This window comes from Molothrus ater, chromosome 1 (genome assembly GCF_012460135.2).
Source record: "Molothrus ater isolate BHLD 08-10-18 breed brown headed cowbird chromosome 1, BPBGC_Mater_1.1, whole genome shotgun sequence".
Classification (NCBI taxonomy): domain Eukaryota; kingdom Metazoa; phylum Chordata; class Aves; order Passeriformes; family Icteridae; genus Molothrus; species Molothrus ater.
The window spans coordinates 64873731-64892175 of NC_050478.2; the positions used below are offsets into that span (position 1 = coordinate 64873731).

The 18445-nt window shown below is 42.1% G+C and overlaps 1 protein-coding gene across 2 annotated transcripts in view; it reads left to right on the forward strand.

Annotated features, from left to right (window-relative positions):
* The window catches only part of GFOD1 (glucose-fructose oxidoreductase domain containing 1), a 71754-nt gene extending 63234 nt beyond the window's left edge, over positions 1 to 8520 (forward strand). For both annotated transcript variants that reach the window (XM_036405789.2, XM_036405796.2), the window contains exon 2: positions 1073 to 8520. In XM_036405789.2, coding sequence (XP_036261682.1) covers positions 1073 to 1992 — 920 coding nt within the window. In that variant the 3' untranslated portion in view covers positions 1993 to 8520. The remainder of the gene's footprint in view (positions 1 to 1072) is intronic.
* Positions 8521 to 18445: the final 9925 nt, after the last annotated feature.

The following is an 18445-nucleotide window of genomic DNA, read 5'->3' on the forward strand; positions in this document are numbered from 1 at the left end:
AAATTCAGCTCTTTTAAGTGCCAGGCCCAGCCATAGCCCAAGGCTCTCCTGGTAAAGGTCATTTTTAGTGTCATAGTTTATATCCAAAGTGTTCCACAGCTTACCTAATATTGATCATTAAGCATAATAAGTCTCTGTATGCAACTAAGAAGGAAAGTGGAGATTCTGTCACTGTATGTGTGTGTGAGTACAGAATGGAAGTATTTGAGGAGGAGAAATCAGTAATAAGCCCATTATTTAACCTTCACTGCATTCAGTTGCACACCTTGATGACCAGATAAAAGGGGACTGTCATGCAAGCTTCAGCAAACAGTGTGCCATATGGACAATTCCACGAGGAAACAGATTGTCACAGCTACATTTGACCTGTTTTAAAGCAATCCTTACTCTCCCTTGGCACCATGGATGCACTGCTGACATTTCAGCAGAACTGCTTCAAAAAACACTTGAGTGCCATTGTCAGAATAGTGGGGCATTTTATGAGTGAGAAGCAATTTCTTCATTTTAAATTAAGCAGCAAGCCCAGTACTTCTCTCCTCAGAGCCTCTTAAAACAGTCTGAGCAGGAAAGAGGGAGAGACAAGAGTACTGAGAAGACAAAGCCAGGCTTTTCAGTGTACCTGTGTTAAGTTACTGAATACATGCACTTGTGTCATTCATACCCTTCAGGGATTTGAGTCTGAACCTCAGATTCAGCTCACAGAAACTCCTGCATGGGCAGGTTGTCACAGAAGAGATGTCTATGAGATGGCTGAGGTGGGTGATTGGTTTTATGCCTGCTCCAGAAGGGAGCTTACTTTTTTCTGTTCAGGCCCTCATCTTTGAGCTCTTTTTAGACAGGAAGGCTTTTTGAAAATAAAAAGGATCACATTTTCACTGTGGTGCTTAAAAAATTCTTACATGTATTTTGGAAGCATGCCAGAGTGGGTCTTTATGCCTTGAAAACATTTCAATATGGTGTTATTCTTTTAAGGTCTTTCTCCTTGGTTTAGTCTTTAGGAATAGCCTTGAGGCTTTCAGCTTACTGTATTGATAAAACTTTATTGATGGTTTTTTTTTTCTCACCATTTCAGGCATTGGGAAGAATGTCATCTGTGACCGAACGGCAACTCCCCTGGATGCCTTTAGGATGATGACTGCGGCTCATTACTATCCAAAGCTCATGAGCATCATGGGGAATGTTCTGCGCTTCCTGCCTGCTTTCGTGAAGATGAAGCAGCTGATCCAGGAGGGTTACGTGGGGGAGCTGCTGGTGTGCGAGGTGCAGGTGCACAGTGGGAGCCTGCTGGGCAAGAAGTACAACTGGAGCTGTGATGACCTGATGGGTGGCGGGGGCTTGCACTCGGTGGGCACCTACATCATCGACCTGCTGACCTTCCTCACCAGCCAGAAGGCCGTGAAGGTGCACGGGTTGCTCAAGACCTTTGTGAAGCAGACAGACCACATCAAGGGCATCCGGCAGATCACCAGCGATGACTTCTGCACCTTTCAGATGGTCCTGGAAGGGGGTGTGTGCTGCACTGTGACGCTCAACTTCAACATCCCAGGGGAGTTCAAACAGGACATCATTGTGGTGGGCTCGGCGGGACGGCTCACTGTGATAGGCACCGACCTCTATGGACAGAGCAACAGCTCTCCTCAGCGGGAGCTCCTGCTGAAGGACTCCACACCAGTCAGCAACTCCTTGCTTCCGGAGAAAGCCTTCAGTGACATCCCATCCCCCTACCTGCGGGGCACCATTAAGATGGTCCAGGCTGTCCGGCAGGCCTTTGAGGACCAGGACGACAGGAGGACCTGGGACGGGAGGCCCCTTACGATGGCTGCCACTTTTGACGACTGTCTCTACGCCCTGTGTGTGGTGGACACCATTAAAAAGTCAAACCAGCTGGGGGAGTGGCAGAACATTTCAATCATGACTGAGGAGCCAGAACTAAGCCCGGCATACTTGATCAGCGAAGCCATGCGGAAGAGCAGGATGTCTCTGTACTGCTAGCTCCTCTGAGCTCTTAGGAATGAATAGGAACCAGACAGCTCTTGAAGGAGATGGTAATTCAGCCTCTGTGAAGGGCTTGGGTGTCTTAGCTGAGGATTGCAGGAGAAGGAAATACAGTGTCTGGATCAATTAATCTGTTGGCAGCTAAATGCCAAATTGATGTGGTCCTTCGAAATGCCCAGGACAGACAGGAGACGTAAGAGCTGATAAACTTAACTGTTTTAATAACAGTATTGGCTGGCTGATTGCAATGATATATCATGGACTCATCCCCTGCTTGCAGGTGCTTTAGATTATCCAATTGTGTTTACTGTGAAAGGTTGGGAAGATCCTTTTAGATTTTCCTCACCTACCAGAGGGCTGTGAAGGTACTGTCATGTCGTTAAATTTTCTGTAGTGTCTGACATGAATGTTTCCTACCATGACAGCTGACACCACAATGTTGTATTACTACACCTCCAGCCAACACACAGAATAACAGGACTTGATGTGAAAGTGTTGCAGGATTCAGAAAATCTTGGCAGTTCACTTTTCATACAGTCTGTTAGGAGCTTCTCTGTGTTGGTTTAGTAGTTGTTTTTTGCTTTGTTTGGTTTTGATTTTTTGTTTTGTTGGGGTTTTTTTTAAAGCACAATTAAATAGGAAAATGTGAGGCTTTTAAAACAAAGCAGTCCTCAACCACAGTGCATATGCCCGGGTATTTGGTGAGGGAGGGTCTTCTGTGAGCTCCTGGTAAGAGTCAGTGTTATGGGTTTTCCGATTAAAATGGGTGATGGAAAACCTTCATGGTTGGCAGGTGGCACGACCCAGTAATGATAATGGGGTTTATTATGCAGCCGAACTCAGGCTAGTCCTACAAAGATTTGCACAAAATTTCCTGTGTTTGGGACTGACTTCTGAGTGAATTCATCATGCATTTTGGTTTTAGGTGGGAAACAGTAGGAATATAACCCAAAACCATACGATGTTTGGTTGCATACACAAGCGGTGTTCTTTCAAACCACTGTGAACTCACACTTGAAAGATGCACACCAACAAGTAATTTCACATCCCTCAACCCAGAAGTGCTCATCTCCACCAAGTTCTAAGTGTGAGTGAAAAACAAAAGGGACGAGAAAATTTCCCATCTATTTATGAGGAAAATAAATTACATAGGACCCCCAGCCTTCTCACTTCCTTAAAGTGGCCAGCTACTGGTACTGTATTAATCATTCCCTGTCACAAGTGCAGGGGTGGACAAACTCTTTTGCTATGTTTGTCCTGTTCTTCTTTGTAATATTTTAGATTGCAGTTTTGAAATAATTATTCTTTTGAGAATATCTTCTTGAAAGAATATAGTGAAAGGCACATGTTTTATCCCAGTAAATAGGGATACTGTTTTTCTGAGTAAAGCTGCTCCAGTGCTGATGTGTTTACAGCTCTAGGTCTTGAGATAGTAAAAAAGTAGAACACAAGCATATAGCACTAAATCGTTTTAAACTTGAGAAAAACCTTTTCAGGGTTTTTTGTTAATTTTGACTAGGGGAAGTAAGAGAACACTGGGGTGAGCAGTAAATATAAAGAGAAAATATGTTTTTGAGCAGGAGGGCATCAATAGTGTTGTTCATCTTATCTGGCTATAGTCAGCTCAGTTGGATGTCTTGTCCTGATCAGCAAGAACACTGCAGTCAATACAGAGAGAGCTCTCCAAAGGCTGACTCAGTTCACCCTAGCATTAATATAGAAAGAGGTGCCCACTGGAAATGCCTGTCTTCCTCCTTTGCAGAGAATTTTGGCTTCTAAATTTTGGTGTGGCTGAAGTTAGGAAACTTGACTCCCGGCCCAAAATTGATTCATATGTGCTTAATATTTCAAGAGCATATATATGACCTTTTGTTAAATAGTCCCCAATGTGTGGTAGTGTGACTGATGAAGGAATAATGTAATACTGCAAAACCACACCCAAGGGGAGAATTGTTTCTATCCATGCTGTTCTGCCAGTTCTAGCAACTCTCTCTGGGGCTGTTTCGGCTAAAACCTCGGGCAAGGCTTCATCATTCCTTCTTGGAAGCAGCCCTTGACAAGTTTGGTTGTTTTCTTTTTTAAATGGGTTTCTCTGAGAATTCCAGAGGTAGTATCTGTGCCAATAAGAATCTCCCAGTGCAACTGTCATGGTATATACCATGCTATCTACTTCCTGCCCTGAAAAGTAAATAACACAGAAGAGAGGATTTGATCAAGAAATCACCTGTCTCCTGAAAAATAGAATTACCCCCAAGGGGATCAAGAGAGTTTTCATACAGTAAAGCAAAACCCATTTACTGAAAAGAGTGGCTAGTTCAAGTCATGAATGCAAGCCTGGTGGATAATTAACCATGTCTAGTTAAACATCATCCAAAAGTGGAACCAAACATGGACCAAAATGTTTGTGAATCTTGCTTCTCAGTTTGGCGATTGTGTTGGAGTTGCTGTTCATGTCTTTGCCCTTCTTTGTGGTTCACAAATGTTGGCTGTGTTTCCTCTGTGTGTTTTCTTCTTTTCCCTGTCTTTCTGGGTTTTGTGATGCCAGTTAGAATCCTTTCCCCTGCCCCTGCAGTGAACAGGCGAGAGACATAGTGAGTAAGGATAGTACTACTGAGCTCAAACTTTCTGCCCCAGACACAAAGGTTTGGGTGACAGGCATCATCCATCCTCTGTGCAGACCTACTGTTGATGCAGCAGAAAGAAAATCCAATGCTTTGGTTACACAGACATCTGATGCTGCTGTCTGTACTGGCTTGCAAATGGGTCAAATCTTGCACAGCTCCTTGTGCTGGCCCAGAGAGAGCAGGGCAGGGTGGGACCTCTTCTTCTAATGGTAGCAGAGATGCTACATTTATGTTACCTAACTGGGATAGCAGCAGGAGCTGCATACGTTCAGGATTGTATGGCAGTTTTTCCATTCTCTGGGAGGTGAAGGTGCTGCAGTGTCAAGTGTAAACATACTAAACTTCCACCTGGCTTGGAGGAGGAAAGAATTAGTGTATTTATTGAATGCATATTGTTATTCTGACGAATAGTTTATTTATAGTCTGGAATTTTTTCTTGGCAGCATCCAGCCCTCTCTTCCTTTGGTGCAGTTGAAAGTACATTGAATTTGCCCTAAGTAGCCTCTGGAGTTCAAGTTGGGTTTAGGAATTTGGGGAGCAGATAGCAGAGATGTATTTGATTGAACTCAGATGCAGTACCATCCCAGGAAACATGTATTTGGAATTGCACTTTTAATGCTGTGCCACAAGGTTTGAGATGAATGCTGCTAAATTGGTGCAGGCCTAGGAGCCAAACTGCAGCTACTGCTGGAATTTACAGTAGCCCCCAAACGAACTTGTTCATACACTAGATAAGAAATTTCATTCCTCTTTCCCAGGGCTGCTATTGGAGAGGCTCTTTCCTTTGCCATCAGCCTGTGCACATAGGATACTGATCCTTATGGTCTGTTGCCAAAGACAGAAAGAGCCAAAGGGTGAGCTTTGCTGCTCTGCAGGGCTCTGTTCCAGTGCTGGGACAGTCAGCTGGGAGAGGGTGTCTTATTTCCCATTAGAATTGCATTGGGATTCACACCAGGGGTAGGGCAACCCTGCACTGACAGCAGGGCACAACTGAACTCCTTAAATGTGCCCAGAGGGAGGGTGATGATTGCAGCAGGGAGCAGCAGGAAGGTGTCTGCAGGCTGGTACCTCTGTGCCTGCCCTGCAGGGAGGATATGCTGCTGCTGTGGAGGCTGAGGGCTGCACTTCCTGAGGGTGACAGCAGCAGCCTTGCTCCACCTCTGTGTGTGGGAGCCCAGGAAGGGACCCTGCCCTTGGGGAAGCAGAATCTGTCCTATACTCCTGCTGGATAGGCACATCCTCATTGCTGATCTCAGTGGAGTCCTACATGGAAGTGTAAGAACTCTGCAGGAGCTTGGGCTTTCCTACATCCAGTACCATGCATGTGGTAAATCCATAGTACTTCAGCTGTAAAGTGAGAAAATACCCAGTAGAGACGTGGGGACCTTACCCATGCAGCCAACACGGCAGAGAATTGGGCCATGCCTTGATGGGTTTTGGCTCAGGAAGGGCTGCTCTGGAGCTCATCCTTTGCTTTGGCTGAAGCAAATCAGCCAAATTTGATTGAAATCCCTGCCCAGCCAGCATTGGGCAATCAGAGGCACTATCCACTTAGTACTAAGTTTTCCCTTCTTTTCCATAACTTTCCAAAAAGTGACTGAACAAGTGAACAGCTGTCCTGGAAGTTCAGCCATTCTAAAAAAGGAGGCTTTTCTGCTGCATGTGGTCACAGCACAATGACAATTCAATTTCTTTTTTAGTTTTGTGTCCATACAGATCTGGAATAGACCCAGACAATTTAAAATTACTCACTGTTCTACCAAGAAAAGGCATATTTTATTTAGATAAAGGTAAACATAGTATCTTGATGTTGTTTTTGCAGAGAATCAGAAAGGAGTGATGACAGAACTTCTTGTTGCTGGGAATTTTTGTATTTGACTTTTATTTATGTCCTTCAGCATAAAATATCACTCATTATGAAGTCTATTCAGTAATAGTTGCTAAGTTCTGTATTTACAAGCCAGAGTTGTGGCTTTGTGCAGATACTCCACACTGGTTTGGTGTTCCAGTGGCCCAGTGATGTACCCTTAGTATGTATGAAATGCAGCACTGGACTTTTGACCTGTGCAGTGATCTCCGGGTATCTGAGGTTAATTGTGAAATGGCAGGATTAATCAGGACAGCAGTTTGTTTTTGTTGTTGTTGAAGTTGTTACTTGTGGGGAGCAAAGTTTGTAAATTTTAGAGATGAAGTGTGACTGAATAATATTTGGCAGTCTTATCTGCTTTAAAATTTCCTCTTTTTTGAGCTGCTGGGTGAAGTCTGTCCAATAAAAATAATTTCCCCTTAACTGCCCACTCCCATTTGCTCATGAAAAGAAGAAATTTTAAAGTAAATGGGACTGCACATAATGCTGCATTCATGAACTGATGTCAAAACCTCATGACTTAATTAATGAGTGTATGAAGCCACAGTCCAAACAAGTAATGTCTTTTTTGAAGCTGCCAGATCGAGGCCTTGGGGTTGCGGAAAGAAGGGTATCAGCACAGGTCAAACTGAAACAGCTTTTATTCAGCATTTTGAATAAAATGAATAAACAGAATGGCTATGGTCAATCCAAAACTGAACACATGTTTGTATAAGGGTATTTTTTTACATTTTTTAAATTTTGGGATTAAGTTCCATTTTTGCAGAATGCTGTTTTGAAATCAAAGGTTTATGTTTTGGCATGTGTGAAATAAATTGTTTGGGGTTGGCTTATGGGGGGGGGGGTTGTTTTTTGTTTTTTGGGGTTTTTTAATCCATACTTTAAAAATCTTATCCATTTGGTTTAAGGATGTTCAGTGAATTCAGCTGCCCTTGGGCAGGTTCAGCTCTGAACCTGGACTCTCACAGTATCTTACAGTGACCCCATTTTTAACATCTGAATTTGGGCTTTTGAGTTTCCTTTGTGTCTTGTGGCAGTAGGAAAACTGATTCATTCCATGGAGTTGGCAACAGATCATCAAGACACTTTTTGCAGCAATGCCAGCCATTGTCTTTAAAGCACTTAACTCTATTGACTTGTTTACCTTGGTTATTTATGACCTTCCAGCCATCCAATCCATTATTTGTTTTCCTTTTTTTATATCAGCCTTTGGACTCACTTCCCTGCCCTCTCTGTTTCTCATTCCATTGCAAACCTGGAGGCAAGCCTCCCTCATTACCCCCTGAGCTCCTGCTCAGTCTATGTTACACATGGCATACAGGGTGGCTAACTACAACTTGAAGTGACTTTTAATGCATTACAGGATAGGTGAGCACCACAACTGCTCAAGTATGGGGCATTCCGAGTGCCCAGCCAGGGCAGGAATCAAAGCTCCCTGCTGTGCTGTGCTTGACGAGCAACACTCACTGTTTCTCTTCCACTTGTTTGCTTTTATTTGATTTTGAAAATGAGAAAATGTTCAGTTTGTTGCTGTGTCAATATTAAGTATATATTTATTGTTTTTCAGACATACATACATATATATAAATGCTATATATATATATAATGTCAACGCATGGACATATGTACAGTAGATATTTTAAAGAGCTATTTATCAAGAAAAGTAAGTGTTATAAGTAAACAGAGTTTATATTTTCTATATTATGTAGATAGCAAAAAAAAAAGTGGTTAAATTATACTAGGACTTTTGGGGGTGGGGTTGGAGAAATGGGCAAGGACTGGTTCTAGCATTTTAACAGCCAAACTACTTTGTACGGAAGCTGCCTGCTGTGCCTCTCGGCTGCAACATCTGTTTGTTTCTTCTTTTAGAAGATGATGTGCATTGTTACTTTTACATTGCTTGGGGAATGTAGTTAGTTTATTCTCAGCCAACTGGTATGTGCTGCTTAAAACATGGTTTCCTGCTGTTCTGCATATTTGCATTGATGGAATAAAAGGATCTTAACTGGCAAATAAAGATGTAAAAGGTTGTGATCCCAGCTGTCTCTGGTCTTTCCCCCACACTTGTATTTTGGGGGGTATGTGTGTGTGTAATAACCATCACCTCTGCCTGGTTTCTTGCCTGTTAAGTTCAACAAACAGAGTAAAATACATGGGCTTTGTGCTTGGAGGTGAGGATTTTGATGGAGGGAGAGGAAGAATGAAGTTTAACACTCATTTAACACTCATTGAAGATTTTATGTATTGGCAAAGAATGAGCTAGTGCCTAGTGGGTGGTTGTGTCTCAAGGGGACAGCTGCTTTTGTTGTCAAAGGATGCAAGTAAGTCCAATGTCACTGCAAAATTGGGATATCCCCTCCCTGCCGCCTGGAGATCCTTCCTCCTGGATTTTCTTTCTTCTGGATCCTTTAATTCCTTCTTTTTCCACCACAGCCTGGAGATCCTCTTCTTACCTGACCACTGGTACTGTGGAATGTTTTTGCCTTCCCAGTCCCCAGCTGCCTCCAGTGACTTGCCCATGCTTACCTCCGTGCTTGCTCCCATCTGCCAGGAGCTGTCTGCTTGTCTGGTGCTCCTTTTCTCCCCTCTATGTGGGAGTATCTGAAGTCTCATAAGGATCTTCTTATTCCAGCCCCTCTGTTGCTGAATAAAACCTCACTTGGGTATGAAGGAGAAGAAATTCTGAGGTCTGAGGGAAGATTTAGTGCCTCTGTGACTGATGTGTAAAAAGGATAGAGGATTTCCTGCATTGCCTTTTAGAGCAGAGCACACAGAAAGATGCTGAATTCTACTTGTATCAGTGCACACTCCATTCCCAAGCACTATGAGAGTATGTAAATCCGAGGCACAAATCTGTGAAGGGATGGGAAATCATCATCACTTAGAATGCACACTACCCTCAGACCACATAATCTTGTAAACTGTATATTTCTCATATATTAAAAAAAATTACAGAGTTGGCATATTTTTTGTAAAATTTACAGTGTGGTTTCATCACAGAAATGTAACATGTTAGCAACTTCTGTTACTACCACTGCAATTATCAATACTGTAAAGATGTACTGATATTTATATGTACATAAAATACTATTTTATCACTTTTAATACACATCATTTTCTTAGTCTGAAGAGAAGAAAAGCACAAGACAAGGCAGCATCAGTGCCCAGGTCTTCAGGAATTACAGTTTAATGTTTGCCTTGTCCTCATGCTTAAATGCAGTATAACCTTGCTCAGGTTTGCAGATCACCGTCCCCAACAATCAGGCACTGAATTAGAATACAGCCAAATTTCACAGTATATCCTTTCCCATCAACTTCAGAGTAAAACAAGGCCTACTTGTCTTTAAAAGGCTAAAACGTAGAAATCTCTAGGAAACAGCACCTGGGGGAGCAATTACTGTGAAACAGTGTTGGAGGTACAGTGGGGTTATTAGTACAGCGTTCCAGTGCACAATATATAACTGTACAGGTAAGTGAAAATGCAAGAGCAAGTATAAACATTCCACACTAATGAGGCTGCACAAGTGCTAAGATAAACATTTCCAAACCTGTGTCAGCACACTGAGACACTTAACTGCAGATTTATGAACCCAAGTGAAACTTCCGCTTTTAAAACAAACTGCAAAACTGTAGGTGAGGGGGAAGACCTCTTGCCATTTTCCCTAGTTTTTGAAGAACCACAGTTTACCCTGGCTTGTCCTGCTGTTTTCTGGAGCCCCTATTGATTACCAGCTATGCAATAAAAACAATGGGTGGCTTGTAGCCATAAATATTAATCAGAAGAATGTTAAATGCATTGCATTGTTCTCTTTGGCAATGAAGAGTTTGCTGGGGCAGGGGTTATTAAAACATGCTGCTGTGCCAAAGAGAAGACGCACTTAATGCTTTTGCTATTTATTCCTCTTGGGCAGCGGAAAGCTGTGGAGGTCTTTTGTGAGGCCAGTGGAAAGCCTGTGTTTCAGAGCTGACACAGGTGATACCCAGCACAACAGGGCTTTACCCCACCACAGCTCCAACGGGTTGACACAGCACAGCTCTTCCTAGGACAGCCTTTCCTGGTTTGGAGGCTGGGAGAAGGTGCCTCTCTGCTCAGTCTGCTGGGGCCCATGTGCCTGTGCTGGTCACAGCTGCAGTTGCCATGTTCAACATGGAAGGAGGAAATTTCCATCAGGCATCCCTAGCAGGCTGCCCTTGGAGTCAGCAGACTTTCACCTGTCCCACAGTACTGGCCTAGTCCAAGCTAAAATTCATGTCCTGCACATAATGCCTTTTCTAATATATTTTCCCCTTGGGAGTGCTCCAACTACTGCATTTAGCACCACAAACCTTGGTGTGCACCACATCTTTGCTTTAAAATTAATCATTGCAGCTCCACAAACAGTTCCTGAGGGATGAGCCAGGGCTGCTGCCAAGCCCAGGGCACCAGTCCTGCTTGTTCCTGCTCAGGGCACCACTCCTGCTTGTTCCTGCCTTCCCTGGGTACAGGCACCGGGGAAAATGTGTGCGGCCACCTGGTTAACACAGTCATGGATTTAGCTGAAAACTAACATTGTGAGGTTTTTATTAGGTTAGTTTTCAGGCAGAACAATTCCCTGGGCTGAGTCATTGTCAACAGAAATTTATGCCAAATCACTCTAACAGCAGAATGTAAATAGAAACCAGTTTTGCTGACTGCCAGAAATGTGCTTTTTTCATCAGATCAAAGAGTTGGTAGAGTAACTACAGAATAATAAACATGTCCAAAAGAAAAGCTAATAGAGGAAAACAATTTTAAGTTCTGCATGTCCCTACAAAAGGATTTACATACAAGCAAGTGTTTCTGCAGTGGCCCCTCCTCCAGACATGGAAGTGGTGTGTATACAGATTCTAGAGAAATGTTTCACATCCTTCTCCAGTCTGTTTTAATAACTCTGCCTTTCACAGTTAATCACATCTTGCAGACTAAAGGCTTTTGCAGATTATCAGATCCCATCAGGCAATGACAACAGCCTCTGAATGCAACCAGTGTTGTCACTTGTGAAAGTAAAGTTTTACATGCTGTTGAAGCCAAACCTGGAAAAGCTGGGACCCACTTTTCAGACTTTGAGAAGGCAAAGATAGTTGGAAATGGAAATGGTGCTTGACAGGCTTCTTTACTTTCCCAATGCTATCCCTAAATTGCTAGATTTTATATTTTAACACTCCTTTTCAGTGGTGCTAGCTATGCATCTTATGGAAGTACCTGTGATGAAAAATGCCTTCCATTACTAGTTGTGACAAGCTCTCCAGCTCAAGAAGGAAGGTAGTCAGAATATCAGATAAGGTAATCAGGATCAGGGTAAAAAGCAGATGCAGAAGAAACCAGAACTTTCCTGGGTTCTGATGATTGACTCTATTCTGTTAATTATTAGAAACATCCCAAGCATGATTTCTGGCTTAGATCAACTTATATTTGTCTAGATCCTTTCCTGGCACTTTTAGGAAGTTAGCACACAGCAGACATGATTCCCACTAAGCAAACTGCTTGAAACCACCTTCTTTTTTTTGGTGATTATGAAATTAATTATGGGCATTCTGTGCCAATAGGTCTTAGTGGCACAGAGTGGGCCTCGGTGCTTCCTCTGCTGCTATGGGTGCAGCTGAGCATTTAGGATTGATTGGCAGAATGGAAGGATGTTGGGATTACAAAACTTGTGTGTTAAGAAATTGCTCTGTCTCTGCACTGTGCTGCAGTGTGAGGAAATGCAGGTATAAACTGTGCTCTTTCAGCACAACATTTTTTGTTAAAATTGATTATATTTTCCATTCACTTTTCTATGCCTTTTGCATGCAGTTCCATGGACAGCATAAACAACTTTCTGGGAGATGTCCTGCCCTTTTGGCTTACAGACCTTGATACCTGGAATTAACTCCTGTGTGGGCCTACTGTGGAACCAGGGCCTCTTGGAAGAAGAAAGGACTAAGTCACTTGCTGAAGTGACAAAGCTCCCAGCTATCCACTCATGTTTGGCAAATTTTGTCTGTACTGCTTCACACATATGAAGTGTCTTATTAACAAATCCCCTTAAAATGAGCTGTTGTGATTATTCCCATTTTGCAGCCGGAAAAGTGAAGACAGAATTGAAATTGGTGAGATCACTCTCTAATGAATTTCTTTTTCTTTTTTTTTTTTTTTTTTTTTTGACTTGTAGCTTCTAATCTGTTTTTAAAGCAGATTTTGGTAGAATTTTCCTCCTTTTATGGATGAAGTGGTCAGAACTATTTAGCTTTATAAAATAATTTTTATATTCTTTTTCTTTACTGTGATGCTGGTAAGACACTGGCACAGGTTGCCCAGAGAAGTTGTGGATGCCCCATCCCTGTCACTATGCAAGGCTAGGTTGGATGGGATATAGAGCAACCTGTTCTAGTGTAAGGTGTCCTTGCCCATGGCAGGGAGTTGGAATTAGATGATCCTTAAGGTCCCTTCCAACCCAAACCATTCTATGATTCTATGATTTTAACACTAGTACTGGAAGATTTGAAATTACAGTTAATATTTCTATTTATAACAGGATCTCATTGGCTTCACAAAGAAGGTAGATACCATTACCCTCATCTTGTCTTTTGAAAATTAGAGATGAATGGCAACCCATGTTGCTCAAGGCCATGCAGAACAAGTCTATGACAGCCAGATCCACATCCTGCTGCTTTAATTTCTAGTTCCCTTTAAATAGTTCTCAACCTTAATATAATTCTAATTCATTATAATTAATTTAATAAGTAATATATAATTAATGCCTAATATGCTGTTGCAGTTTGTGAATACCAAATAAGCTGGGGTTGGCTGCACAGTCTGTGTTCAAATTACTCTATTTAGAACAGTGCTAGCAGCACCAAAGCCTACACCAGCAGCTTCACAGCTATGTGAATACATGTTGTGTAGTTCCATCTATGGAGAGGAAGGTGAGATTGCACTCTCCATGAATTGATTTTAAAACCAAACTGATAAAATCAGCACCAGATCCATCTGCTGATGAGAAAACCACTAAAATTACTGATCAGGTAGCACAAAGCTGCACTTTCTATTGTGAGTTTTGAGGAAGGATGTTAGAGGGGTGTATCTGCCTGCACCCTAAAGCTCACAATGCTCAGCTTGACAAGGATTTCTGGCCTCAAATGCTTCAGGGAACATTGCTTTCAGTTCCAAACAGAAAGTTCTCAATGATAATGGCTGCAAATCATTGTTTGTAGAGGCAGATGACAATCATCCTGGTGTAATTCAGAAATTGGTGGGGTTAATTGTCCTGTGATTTTTACAACTTTGCATTAAAGCAGGACACTGACAGTACCTCTAAAAAGCACAGGAATGCAGGCCTAGAAGGCTGACAGAAAATCACCATCAGTAGAGACGGAGAGACATCTTTTTCCTGTCACAAAATAAACAGCCGTTCACCATTCCAGCTTTACAGCTTGTCTTCATATATTAAAACAAGCCTGCAAACCATGACTGATAAAATTTCGAGTCATTAATTAGTTGCTGCTCAATCCTTTATGAATGCTCTAGCAAAGCTCTCTGAGCTCCACTGAGATCAAAAGCCAGCTTGTGCACAGGGCTGCCCTCCCCCTAGGCAGGCAGGCCTCCTGAAAGAGAACGATTAAGTGACAAATTATTCTTTGGAGGTACAAGTGCTGTGTCTGCTGGGTTGGATTTGGTTGGATCCAATCTTTTCACCCTTCCGTCAGTGGTCCCTGTGAAACTGCTGGGTTGGGCTCCTGCCTTTGAGCCAAGGCAGCAGAGTGGAGCTAGGAATTCGTTTCTGTGGCCGAATGTGCCAGCAGCTACTTGGGTGCTGTTCTCGGCACAGGTTGTGGCCAGGGAGGGTAGGAATGGGGTGCAAAGCTTAATCATAAAATAGTTTGGATTGGAAAGGCTGTAAAGCTCATCTAGACCAATTCCCCCACAAAGAGCAGGACACCTCCAACTAGATCAGCTAATTCAGTGCCCCATCCAACCTGACAATCAGTGTTTTCAGGGATGGGGCATCCACTGTAATCAGGGATACTTGGTTAAGTGAGGAAAACAGAGTCTAATTACCACATGCAGCTTGTGACCTTGAATTGGCTTCTGGGCACATTTGTGGCTTTGGTACAAAGAGAAAAATTGCAAAGACTGAAACCCATTCTTATTTGGTTTTGCATTTTGTTGCATATACCTGCATGTTTTTGCCTTGCCTCTAATCATATATAGGGATCATAATAACTATACCTCATCCAAACACCACAACTCTTGATTAGGCTGCTCAAGATGTCTTATTTAATTTTCCCACTGTCCTTAAACTGACCAACCTTTGTGTCATTGTCACCTACTTCATTGTCCGTTCTCAATGAAAGAGTAACAAACCCAAGATAATGTTATTTGAAACTGTTTATTAGTTACTGTGTAGTGCCCCAAATGTGCCATGCTCAGTGACAGCACAAAGCATGTGTTCGGTGCTATTTAAAAACTTGCAAGCCTTTTTCAGACAAAAATGCCAATCTTAACACAGCTACTAATCAGGTTGGTAGAAAAATAATTAGGACACAGCTGATGTTACACAACAAATCAAAGTTATGACTAGAATCCAGAAGACATCATCCTAAAAAATAATCTCTAACATAATCCTAAAAAAACCCTTTATGTTTGGAGCAAGCAACAGCAGTTGGTTATTTCCTTCCTAATTGTCTTGCAGTTTCTGCATATCTTTGCAGACAAAACCATGTCACCTCTGAAGAACACTCTTTTTTTATCAGGATGAGAAAACACAGAAGTAGGACACATTTGAACTCAGATTTCCAAGTTCAGCCACTCCTCTTGCTATTTTCAGCCCCATAAGCCTTTTCCTTGCTGTCATGTGGGGATGCCTGCTCATGATTACAGGGACAGTGTTTGGTCTGCTCAGGACAGACTTGCCTGTTGTGCCTCCATGCTAAAATGAAAGCCTGAATTCCCCTTTGATGCTAAACAGCTTTATATTTTTTTTACCTTGGAGTGTTATATTTTTTCCATCTGACTTCAAAAAGGAATTAAGTTGTGAACATTAATAGAGCCAACATTTGCATTCTTCTCTCAGGTAGAATGTAAACAGCAGGGTGATGCTGTTTTGGCCAGGAAATGGGGCCAAGCTTTTTCACATCTGCTGATCTTCATAATGAAAAGGTTATGTGATTGTATAAGTAAATTGTCCTTTCCATTAACACAGCCCCACTCTCCATCTGGAAATATTCATGCTTCTGAAAAAACATGAGATGATATCTTAGAAAAGCTGATATGACCCCACTTGTTACTTCTTTCCTGAGCATCAATCATTTCCTATTACGATAGGAACAAGGGATAGTGCATTAGCAAGCTGGAATCACTGAATCTGATACACTGTGAAGATATTATCGGACAAGTGTCTTTTTTTTTTTTTTAAGTACATCTTCCATCAGTTTAGAGCAAATGAAACCCACATGAAAACTTCACTTATTCTCTCTACGTTGCATCCTTGTGTCATAATGCCATACAAATATGGACCTCCACGCTGTGTCAAATTGACATTTCATTGCTTTGCATTTTCCTTTTTGAGAAATTCACATAACGAGGTGTGCTTCTGATTTGTAATTCTGATCCACTAATAGGCCAGTCACACAGGACAGACTGAACTGACTTTCCAAGAGCAGCACATGGTTCACAGAAAATTAGTGCAGCTTTAACAGCAAAAGAATTCATGAAGAAACACAGGCACAACACAGTTCGTATTTTGCAATAAAATACGTTAACAATGCCTGTTTGGCTTCCTTCTCCTGTGACCCTTTATGTCAGTGAGTAATTCACTTGAGCAATATAAAGATATCAGTATAAAATGCAAGCACAGTGATACTCATAGTCACAGATAAAAGCAAGAGATGCAGTATGCTAACAGGGTACTAATTCATTCGGCTCTGCTGTCTCAGATAATCCCAAACCAGTTCCAAACCTGCTTCCCTTTTATCTGTTATGTGTGCTACCTTTTCTGATGTTATTACAGTTTAAAAGAATTAAATGTTCAGGTTATCATGGTTTGGATAAATGCCTAGTTATGTATTATTGATTAATGATGTATTAATCAATTTTATTATAGGCACAGTCCTCCACTTGGCTGACTGACACTAGCAGCTATAAATGATTAAATTCTGCTTGCATTTTCAGTGGCAAGAAAGAGATTCTGTCAATAGGACTGAAGATACTTTATGTCCCTAGACAAGGGAAAATAAGGTTATTATTCAGTTTATGAAAATATAAAATGTTTTAAATTAAATACTTAAGTCATGAGTCACTTGTGTGTTTTACAACACTGAGTTACAGCATATAGAGTCACTTGGCAAGTGCAGGTGGATGTAGAAGGGCAGTTAAAAGATAAAAAAGGCTGTTAGAGTAGGAAAGTCCAAGTAAAAAAATGGGTTAGTCATCTTTGGTTTGCTGTTTCACCACATAATAATTGTTGTAGTCAACCTACTCTTGCTCAACCTATGCTTTTAATTTCATTTGCATTTTGAAAAATCTCAAATTAAATTCTTTAATTTGTTTCCCACTGACCTAAATATTTATGCAATATTTACAACTGATCTCACTATAACCTATTATGTTAGAAACAAGCACCATTAAGAAAATCTCTGTGTATAAGAAGCTTTCTATATATGGGGTTTAGAAACTTTACTAGAGGAAGAACATTAATTTTATTGTTTTTCAGAATAGGTGTTGATTTTATGCTGTATTTTTATGCAGCTAAATCTTTCAGAACCTAATTTTGTTTAGGCACTTTTAGCAATGGCATACCATTCTGTTAACATTCTGTATCTCCTGTACTATAAATTGGTGCTAAAATAAATTGTGTTAGCTTCAGGCTTCTTCAGAGCACCACTATAGCTATGTAATAAGTCTTGACAAGGGCACGAATGCATGATTGAAAATTACACGAGATTTAATTTCGGTAGCTGTTTACTGAACCGTGTGATACTGGTCAGCTTCCAACACCACCGAACAGCTCTCATGCCGAGACAGGTGCCATCTATCGATAAAAGATGCATTTGAGTTGAGACAGCCCCAAGTGACCAAAAATGGAACCAGCCTGCCACCTGCTGCTAAAAGGAATTATTCCAAGATTTGCTAGGATTTGTACACACCCAACAAAAAACATACTCCTGCGTGAGCTGGGTTTGACAAAAGCCTTGCCCATTCTGCAAGAGTGTGCTTTCTCCATGGCTACTTTGAAAGTGTGGGGCAAGATTAAAATAATGGGATATTCTGTGCATTTGGAAATAGGCCCCATAACCTCAGCAGCTGCCTTGTCTTCTCTCTCTGGCACTGGGGAGGCCACAGCTCTTGTGCTGTGCCCAGTCCTGGGATCTCAATTCAAGAATAATGCTGAGGTGCTGGAACAGGTCCAGAGAAGGGCAACGAAGCTGGGGAAGGCACAAGTCCTGTCAGGAGCAGCTGAGAGATCTGGGGGTGTTGAGCCTGGAGAAACGGAGGCTCAGGAGGGACCTGATTGCCCTCTACAACTGCCTGCAAGGAGGCTGTGGCCTCCTAGAAGGGGGTCAGCCTCCTCTCCCGAGTTTCAGGTTGGACGTAAAGAAGAATTTCTTCACCGAAAGGGTGTCTAAACATTGGAATGGGCTGCCCAGAGAGGTGGTGGAGTCGCTGTCCCTGAAGTGTTTAAGGAAAGGCTGAACGTGGCACTCTGGTAAGCTGACAAGGTGGTGTTTGGTCAAAGGTTGGACTTGATGATCTCAAAGGTCTTTTCCAACCTAACTGACTCTGTGATTCTAGCACTTCAAAATCTTGCTGCAGCTAACTCAGGCACTCGATGGCCTCGTTCAAGTTTCTGCTCCTGGAAAGGGGCTCCGAGCTGGAAACTCCATTCCTGGGGTGAGCAGCTGTCCAGTGTTTGCAATAGCACAGAGGGGGCTGGCAAGGTCCCACACATAAACATCACCAACG